The sequence below is a fragment of the Blastomyces gilchristii genome (assembly GCF_000003855.2).
Source record: "Blastomyces gilchristii SLH14081 genomic scaffold supercont1.23, whole genome shotgun sequence".
NCBI lineage: Eukaryota > Fungi > Ascomycota > Eurotiomycetes > Onygenales > Ajellomycetaceae > Blastomyces > Blastomyces gilchristii.
Window position 1 is genome coordinate 156,267 of NW_003101659.1, and position 9,910 is coordinate 166,176.

At 46.5% G+C, this 9,910-nt stretch overlaps 1 protein-coding gene across 1 annotated transcript; it reads right to left on the reverse strand.

Annotated features, from left to right (window-relative positions):
• Positions 1 to 43: 43 nt before the first annotated feature.
• On the reverse strand, positions 44 to 9,764 carry BDBG_08252 (ataxia telangiectasia mutated). The gene is made up of 9 exons (XM_031723485.1): positions 9,380 to 9,764; positions 9,276 to 9,318; positions 7,849 to 9,207; positions 7,463 to 7,794; positions 2,949 to 7,404; positions 2,496 to 2,886; positions 1,378 to 2,439; positions 367 to 1,324; positions 44 to 296 (listed from the first exon to the last, which is right to left on the reverse strand). The coding sequence occupies exons 1-9, from the start codon at positions 9,456 to 9,458 to the stop codon at positions 277 to 279; spliced, it is 8,700 nt and encodes a 2,899-aa protein (XP_031580660.1). The 5' UTR covers positions 9,459 to 9,764; the 3' UTR covers positions 44 to 276.
• Positions 9,765 to 9,910: the final 146 nt, after the last annotated feature.

Here is a 9,910-nt window from a genome sequence, read left to right on the forward strand (position 1 = left end):
ATTTAACTACGGGAAACGAAATGTACGAGAAACGAAATACGATCACCAGAACCAGTGAGAGGGATATAAATATTAATATATTCTATACATTAAAAAGGCTCCTGCGCATGAATACGGTAAATTGCTTAAAGTTATGTACTTGGCATAAATCTACTATACATGTGCACTTCAGATTTACCGATATATATTGCCAGGAAGAGCACATCCAACCTACAAGATAGGTTCCAAGAATCTCTCATGCACCAGAATATTTTCCAGTAAAATTGCCGCAGCGATCTAAGCATATGCAGCCCAACCTAAGTGGAAGTCATAGGATGTGAGTTAGTATTTTGACAACAGACATTACCCATCCAGGGAATGACTAACCGCAGTACAGAACAGCAAGATTCCGGTCATCTGTCGCCTGTTGAATCAACTCATTGACAGTGGCAGCTACACTAAGTGTTTTCCCAAGCTTCTTTGCGACTACTGTCAAGGCTCGGTCAGCCTCGCTAGGTTCATTAGGGTTCTTGCTTTTGCCGCTTTCGCTGGCCTGAGTTGCACCCCCAGCGGCTTCTTGCATGTCTTGCATTTTCTTGATACGCAGCGGAGACAACGACCAACTGTAAAGCGGGTCATAGCGAAGGACGTCTAGAATCGTCATGATACTATACGACTCTCGGCGTAGAGCCTCAAAAGTGAATTCACAGCAGCGTCTAAATACCCCCTCCGTTTTGGTAATGCCCATACCATCGACGAGATCACGAGTCAAACGGAACGGCACCGCTTCCGGCACTGGCAGCACGCGTCCTTGCTCAAAGGCCACTCCTAGATCGATATGAACCACTTCGCCTGTTTTCTCATCCAGCAGGATATTATGACCATGCCTATCACCCAAGCCGAGCACATGGCCTAGCATGGAAATCGCCGCCGTGCTTCGTGTGTATGCTAACCGTTTGCTGAACCAGTCGTCGGGCTCTTTGAACCGTTCCATAAAAAAGAATCTCATGACCGGGTTGAAATGCTTTGTTACTTCACGGAAAACCTTTATTCGATGCTCCAACGATCTTGGCTGCGCATCGCTGATAGCCTTTCGACAGGCATTGGGTTTCATATCTTTGGGAAAGTGCCTCTGATGGGCGGGCATTAGATAGTCGGTTAAGGGAATTGTGTTTTGCACAAATTCGATGATTCCCGCATTCGCAGTTAGAGGCAATACTTTATATGTTCTGATGCCCAAGTTACGCTGTTGGGTAGCTCTATGCTCTCGCAGCAAATTGCTGACTTGTTCAAAGACTTGTTCCATAATGGCATCTTGCCGCAGGTCATCATTTCCTCCTTTAAACTGGACGTATGTCAATAAGATATCCACAAAGATAGTAGGTTATCCTAACTTACGAGTTGCTTATATTGAAGCCCGTCTGAAGCGATAGCAGTGACGATTTTGGGAGCACTGATGCCTGATGCGACCGTGAATTCCGGGAGATACCGCACAATACGGGGTACGTGGCTGTAATTTGAATCAATCTGGAGATCAATTTTCATGGTAGGTGGTGGAATATGCTGTCTCTTGACGTCCTGTTCCAATTTTTGTCCAGTGATCGATTTTCTAAGTGCAACTTTTGAACCGCTCTTGAGTCCGTTGTCTAACCCGTCCGTTGCAAACCTTACATAGCCGACACATGCGTTGTGCAGAGTGAACCACGTATCACGTACCTTAGGATCGCTTTTCAGCCTATCGACTAAGTTATTAGCGGCTCGACTTCGTGAATTAGACATATGGTCTCTGCCACGTGCGGATTTGCTGCTGGAAAATAATTGATACATTCCGTGGTATGGATGCTCCATGCAAATCCGAAGAATGAGCGTTCCCAACAGTGGCTGGAAACTATCCTCAACATCGAGCAGGCGTGACGACAGCTGATTAATCAATGACACAAACTTTCGACTCGGGACAGTGTTAATATATTTTGCGACAGCTGCATTGGCTGCTTCGCTCTCCGAATTGTCCAGCCAGAGAGCGCAGAATCGTAGGACGTTGTTCTTGAACGTATCGGAAGCCCTCAAAGCAAGGAGATATTTTTCCAGGCACTGGCGAAGGAAAGATACCCGACTCTCTTTCAGCCTCTGGTACTCTTTGTCGTCCAGTTCAAACCATTGTTTCGCTCTGACTCTATGTATTAGGAGTTGATCTCTCTCTTTGCCTTTAGCCGATTCCATCATTTGCTCTAGGTCTAGCACTTCCTTCTCCTTTCGGTGGCGGATTTGTTCAATTCTTCTAAAATCTTCTAGGCCGTCTGGGTTCTGCAACTGTTGGTCACAGAAAACTGCAAATTCATGGAATACCCGCCCTGCCTCCTCCCCTTCAGATCTACCTTTTAGTTCCTTTATGGCGGGGAAAAGGTACTCCTGCATAATCGTATCCGGTTTTTGTAACCTAGCTTCCGCAACATGGCGACCCTAACAAAAGTCAGCTTAAAAGTCCCTCCCTCATGTGAATACGCTCTGTTACGTACTAGACTAGCCAAAACCTCTGCCTTGTTCACCGGAATAGATTGTGTCTGGAGGTTGTTTTGCTTGTTGAGCTGTTGTAACATTTGAATTGATGTTGTCATCTCCCCCTGGTCCCAAAGTACATTGGCCAAATCAAATGTTGCTGCAGCGTCAATGAATACGCCGAGATCAGCACAAGGCTTAATTAGTTTCGAAAGCCATATCGCAGATTTTAACGATGCTTGGTGTTCATCATGTTCTCTACTTATCCTTAGGGATGCTCGGATAGCCTTAACCTCCAATAATTTAGCATCATGGGAACTCAGATTAAGCATAGACTTTATGTGAGGTTGTCGACTGATCAATGAGAACAAGGCTTCATGGCTCGAGAGAATCAGGCTTATATCCCGGAAACTAATGTACATCTCGTGAGTTATCGTAACATATAAGATATAGGAAATGGATAACACACGAACCTCTCAAACTTCAGCCACGATCCCCTCGCTTGTATTCTTTCCCATGCATCCTGTAACTGATCCGGATTTTGCGAACACATAACCTCATCTATTTCAGCCAATATACCCATCGCTCTCATCCTAGTACGCAGCTCAAAGTGGGATTGATTCTCTTCAAAATGGCCAAGAACCTCTGAGAAACAATTGTCCAAAATTCGGCCGACCTGCAGTTTGTCGTCTGACGAGTTCAGGCTTTGCAGGGCTTTGAATATATTGCCAGCGGCGGAGGTTGAGGTAGAGGGCACTGGAATATCCCACTGTTGGAGGTAAAGAGACGTTGAAAGCATGCTCTCAAAGACTTCAGCCCTCTTCCCGTTACTGGTAGGGGCAGTAAACATTGCACTTGCAACACCTTGGAAATTTGTGGCATTTAGAGCTTGTATAAGACCAAGGGAGTTTGTCTCTCCTATGGCGCTGGAGAGCTTCATCTCAGCCTCGTAGTTGGCACTTTGGAATGAAAGATTTTTGAATCCAACCCCAGCGCTTTCATGCTGGAGCTTTTCAAGGACGGAATCCAGAGAGGCACTCTGTTGAATACCGTAGAATAGATCAGGGTCTTCGATATTTTTGAAGATATCATGAAGGAGCAATAATGAGTCAGGCGATTTCGAAACCGCTGACCGTCGAGTTGACGCAGTTCGCGAGAAATGAATTTCTACGAAAAGGAGTGAGGTTTTATACATTTGGCACTGCGTTGCTGCATGTGCAGCTTCCAGGTAATCAATGTCAAGCCAGGCGTCTCGTTGATTCATGGTCTGCTCTTGAGGCAGCTTTTGGTGCCTTAGATATAGAATACAGTGAATTATAAGCCGAATGTGTGGAAACGTGGTATCACGGACTTCACGGAATGCTTGCCGGAATACTGCGGAGGCAGTTTGACGAACAGGTCGTTTGCCTTCATACTCGGAGAGTAGCATGTCATGTAGAATATATGGTAGAAGCTTCGTCGCAAGTGCTGGTATCTCATAAAGAACTTTTGGTAACGAACCAATTATAGAGTCGGTGGCTTCTTGGACCGTTAAGCAGAGAGTGACATCACGAGCCCACTCATCAGCGGATACATTGGGAATCCAGCGAATATCATGATCGAATTGGGCCTTCTGGAAAGGAGTCAAAGACAGCTTCGGGCATAGATATGGTGTCCAGGTAAGCGCCTTAACGAGTGAACTAGGAATGGCTGATCCGCATTCTCCGAGCTCGGGATCCGAAGGGAGTCTGGTGAGAATGTTCTGCAAGGCTCGCTCAGCCAGTCCAATATCCCGACGACTATTTGAAAGCAACGAATTACAAAGCATACGGATAATAGAATATTTGGATGTGAATCTAATGCGTTCGGGGATATCATCGGAGGAAGATGATCGCGTTTCTTTGAGCATGGAGCCATTGATCACTCCTGTCGATGCATACGCCCGGCCTAATACACGGGCGGCCCAGAGGCGATAACCGGAACCGTGATCTTGATGCTGGATAGTGTTCCAAACAGTCATCGCGTTTCCTGCGGCAATCTGATCTTCCCCCAAAATATCATCCCGGAAGTTGGTTGGTCTCTGGAACTTCTTGCAGATAAGAGAAAACACCAAATCAGTCGCTGAAGCACTTAGTAATCTCTCGTCGGCCGCACTATCTTGCAAAAGGCTTGCTAAAAGTTCACCTTCGTGTGTTCCTTTTGAAGCGCATCCAACTAAATTGATGCGCTGAGATGATCGCACAATATTTCGGAACGACTTCTCCGATTCCTTGCCAAGCTTTGGAGATTCATATTGGTCCAAAAATTTCGCAAACCAGTCGTGGAAAATCTGCGCCTTCGACAGGGATGACCGGAAATGCATTTCTTGAGTAGTGCTCTCCTGAGAAGAGGACAGAAGCCCCCGAAGTGAGGCAAGAGTCGAGACGCCAAGCCCCGCCATGAAGGAGGGATTTTCCAGTAGATATGGTCTGCCTTTATCGACGAGGTACCAGAAAAGCCCAACCGCATCTTCCGAACAATGAAAGTGGGAAAGAAACGGCCTTAGGAAATGTAGCAACATTTCGAGCGGATATTCTTCCAGAACCACAGACCCAGCGATGCAGATAAGAATTTTGAGCTTCCGGATCACAGCGCATGCATGGAGTGAGCCCAGGGACGGATGAATGGATTCTATCAATGTCCTCGCGACAAAACAAACCAAAGCGGGTGTCCACATTGTCTCGAGATCATATCCGGTCCGCGCACATAGGAAGTCGATCTCATCGAGAAGGTATTTTGCTCGGAAAGATGGTTGCTGGCTGGCTGGCAGAACGGCCATCGATACACTTCTTCTCGCAATGTCTTTCCAGATATCTAGAGCGTATTTGAAGGGAGGACGCCTTTCAAAGCCTTTTCCCATATGTTCTGTTTGATCCACGCATTTGAAAAATACGGCAATTGTTTCGGGGAAATATCTTTCCAGTAAAGAACCAAATTTTTCAGTTCCTAGAATCTTCTTGATGCGGCCCTGGGTCCCTTTGGGCTGGCTGTCCTGCGAAGGTGGAATGCTGATGTCGCGTGCAATGCAGTACGCCTCAGCTTTATAAAAGCAGTCCTCCAGCAATTCTTGGAATGGCACGCTCAAACAAGTGGAAATCTCTGTCATCTCATCATCCTTGCCACGCATCACAATTTGGGCTACAACTTCGTCCTGGACGTCTATTAGTAAGTCGTTGAGCGTCTGATAACCAAATATGGTAAACGGAATTGATCCCAAAGATTCTGTTTCCAGCCACGTGTATATCATCTGAGAGGCAAATAGCCAAAAAATTTCTTTGGGGTCGTTGAGGCCGAGAGAGCGTGTGATCTCCTGTAGACAGGCTTTCGCATATGGTGCCGACTTAGGAAGTTGCCCTGGGGTCTCAAATATGTGATATATTCCACGGCGCAGGAGGGTATGCCATCTGGACGCTAGTTGTGCTAGGATATATAGGCGTAAAGCAATGCCCTCGTTCCAGTCAGGGTCACGGGGGAGGTTTTCCAGAATATCATCAAAGATAGCATCATGTTCTTTGAGGATAAACCGGTCGAACACTGACGGAATAACCTTGGACAAGTGGAATTTCACAGTTAGATCCCCGTCGTGCAAGATCTTGAAAAGGATTGTACGAGGTGAGGGCCGCGAGTTGTCCCTTGGATACAATGGGTCAGCTCGGAGGACACGCTCCATCAACGTAGCAATCCTTATCAGGACTCTAGGAGACCCCAGTCTTTCTTCAACTATTAACGCATACCAGCTGTAAAGATCAAGAGCACATTCATAAAGGTCGTCCCCCTCATCGGCAATCCAATGATCAATAAGAGCCGTCGAAAGTTCAATACAGATGGACAAAGCGGCTTCACACATCTTAAACTCATAAGACCGCAGAATTGTTTCCCCGAAGAACACAAGCAAACTACAGGCGTCATATCTAGAAATATCAGGCCAGCTGCCAAGAAGAAGTGCCAAATTAGGTCGACAGGCCAGAATATCTACCGTGTCAAGCGACGTGATATGGCCAACTAAGCTCTCATTCGTAGGGACTTCGGAGCTTTTGCTTGTGCCAGCGAGGTGATATAATATATGTAGGTGTGTTGCAGTTGCGCGTCGAACTGAATTCTGATCCTCATAAGCAGGGGTATCTTCTCTGTCGAATTTCGGAAAGAAATCGCCATCTCTTGTGTGGCTTTCTTGAGGTGAAAATTGATCATCGAGATCCATTGGGTCAGCTGCGCAATGAGACGAGTCGCGCTCCGCACCCTTGTGATGATTTAAGACGGCAATAAATTCGGGAGCGATCAGTCGTACCGCTCTCAAAACCGGATCGCTAGTGTCAATCTCCAGCTTCAAAGGCAGAATGATCGGAGCCAGAATATCCAAGCAGGCATGAAGAAATTCCACCTCTTTCCTGGAGAAAAAATTGCAGAGGTTTATCCACAACTTTTTAGTACACTTTTGTAGATGCTGACACCGTAATGACACAGGGAACGGAAGGGACTCAGTAAATATGGTGCTTGTGATGCAGAGGGATACTAGAATTTGAATTATTTCAATGGTAACGTGCTGGCGTTTATCATTGCTCAACTGGCTCCAAATTTGACTGAAATTGTCTATCTTCGTTTGAAGAAGCTCTAGAATAACTTGGTCATTAGGGTGTGGTTTCACCGAGAAGCCAATATAAGTAGGCTTTGAGGAAACGGCCGTGGCCTCATTCGCATGGCCTTCTCGGGGTGTGAGAAGCAGATACTCAATCAGCTCGTAATCCTGACGGAGCCTGAAGAAAGATGTTGAGATCCTGCAAAGCGGCCCTGGAAGAACAGGATGAGGAAAATCAAAAGACCTCCCAGTGCAACTCATCAAGAGATTGAGGAGTTCTAGGGGTCGTGCAAAAGTAGCAATTTGCATCGTATAGGCGCGGTCAGGTAAAGCCCCTATTTCCTGTGTCAGCAAAATATATAATTCACCCGTTATAAAACTCACCAAACTTACAGCTATTTCTTATCCATGCGCATATTTGCTTTGACATGTCTTGGCTCTGTGCAGGATTGATCTTTGTTCGGAACTCTACCATCTTTGCCCACATAAGCAGCGCTGAGTCGGTCAAACCTGAGGGGCCGTTGATATCAACGGAAGATGTCATGGATTCAGCTGTATCCACTACAATTGAGTAATCTAGTAGTTTAAAATGCAGTATTGCAGTCAGCAAATTACAGGCAGCTCTAGATGTTGTAGGAGAACCGAGTGCGCGAGAAGTCAGCTCCCAAGCCTGAGCCCACAAAGGTCGCAATTCCTGTGATGTAGCGGCACCGCAGCTAGCTATGCTGTGAACATACCGTCAGTATCCATGTTTATGTGGTCCTACCAGTCTGACGCACCTTGCAATTGCTATCATGGTCCATGACGCAGTAGAGCCGTTCTCGTCTAAAATATTTACAGTAAGCTGCTCTAGCGTTGTTAAGAGCTCTTCAGTCGCGGGCTCGCGGTCTGAGAAGATGAATGGAAGCAACTGCAGCGCGCATATTCTCGTTACTCCCGTAGAAGTAGAGGCTTCACGAACAATATCCGACCTCCTTGACAGGAGATGCTGTTTCTTTTTAGGTCTTTCGGTTGCTTGTGGCTCATTATCTAGAGTGAGGTACATATTGTCCAAAAGCGTCGAGAAACTAGAAATTGTTTGCAAAGTGGTCCAATTTTGCTCAGACTTAGGAACTCCCAGGCGCGGAGCCATTATCCTAATGCCCATAGGTCGAGGAGTTGGGCTAAAAGTAAATACCAAATCATCCACTTGCATCAAGTCCTTTTCGGGTTGTCTCAAGTACTCTTGATACAGCTGCTCAGTTAGGCCTTGGAGTGATTCCACAAACGAATCTGGCGGAGATGAGAGACTATATTGAAGAAAAATAGGTCTCCCAAGCATCAGCGTTACCAGCATTTCATCCTTCAGGATACCAGATTTCGTACGCCAGAATCGTTTGATTATCGGGATGATATCCAATAGAGCATCTCTAACAAGGGCAGTGTCATCCGTTATCGACTTTGCGAGAACTGAATTGAATGCGCTAAATGCTGCATAAGGAGTCCTAGAGACGCTATTCTGCGACTCCAGATAGTCCAAAAGGCCATCGATCAGCTTTTTGGCATTATCAATGATAGGACTAGAAGGATAAGAGCATAGCAATTGAATGCAAGTCTCTAGCTCGTCACTATTTGTACTGGTCTCGGAACCGGAACTTTTATTGCGTCGAAGAGCGCCTGGCTCCATCGAACTGGCACGACTGCCGGGGCCGCCCGGGCTCTCAGATGGAGGACGTGTACGATTTCGAATGCTCAGCTGGGTCCCCTGGTTGGGTTCTATGACACCAATAGCTTGAAAGCAAAAATCGACAACATGACACCAGACATCCTTGCTCAAGTGTTCCAAATGTGGTGGATACTGCAATATAGTCTTTATCACCTTTATGTAGTCTCCGCTAAGGGGTTCCCATAGTGCATCTCCCAGATTTTGGATCGCATCGGCGACATGGTAGAGCAAAGCCGTCACGGTTTTTGGGCGGATTTTATGTACACCCAGCTCAACGGTAGTTCGAAGGGCAGACGCACAATTTGTAAGCCTCGTTCCCGATGAAGATTTGGAGGTAGAAGGCTTCGCGCGCTTGTAGGTGGATTTCTCGGTAGATATGAATCGAAACAGGGTTTCGAAAATTTTGTGATATTCCTTATCAGTGAGGTGATTCCTGCGACAGATACCGCTCAATATCAGTATCTCGATACAAGTTTATATATTACTAACAAGAAGCCATACAGCTTAGGCGTTTGTCTATTCAGCAGAAGGATATGCTTGAGATCTTTCCACATATTGTCAGCCTGATTCACACATTCCACAAGTAAAAGGGATGACGGCGGTACCTTCCAGCCCAGCTACACGATTCCTCTGCAAATCAGAGCCAATTGCCCCCAGCGCATCCTTGAGGCTTACTTCCTTCATTGCTCCCTACGGTAGCTGCATAAAAATGGGTTGAGCAGTTGGTACGTGTGAACCATCCCACAGTAGCGGGGAGTTTAGGGATGGAGTAGTAAATAAATAAAGCGTCCCGTTCCTGAGTTCCTGAAGGGCATAGGAACTGGAGCATTGGACAAATGTCCCGTCGCCATGGAAGAGAAGCGCTATTTACACCAGACAAGGCGGTAGGACGTTGTGGTGTGCTAGAGCCGAGCAGCAAGTCGGCCGTTTGTCCAGCGTGCTGCTAGCTAATAATCCGGAAATAATATTTGTATTTAAATAACTTCCGGCAGGGTTGGGTTGCGCTGAGCCGCACGACGAAAGCTCGGGCCTCCTCAGTCGGTATTTAAGTTAAATAAACTAAATAACTAGCTAACGTTTCCGGGTCGCGTCCTGCTCAACCAACCAACAATTCATTCGTTCCGCAACACACCTTC

Bases quoted from the DNA above. Each gene is read 5' to 3' on its own strand.
- BDBG_08252 (XM_031723485.1), bottom strand. From the start codon at position 9,458: ATGAAGGAAGTAAGCCTCAAGGATGCGCTGGGGGCAATTGGCTCTGAT. The intron at 7,405-7,462 runs GTAAGTTTGGTG...CACAGGAAATAG, and splicing joins CGCATGGATAAGAAATAGCT to GGGCTTTACCTGACCGCGCC. The intron at 1,325-1,377 runs GTAAGTTAGGAT...ACATACGTCCAG, and splicing joins GGCTTCAATATAAGCAACTC to TTTAAAGGAGGAAATGATGA.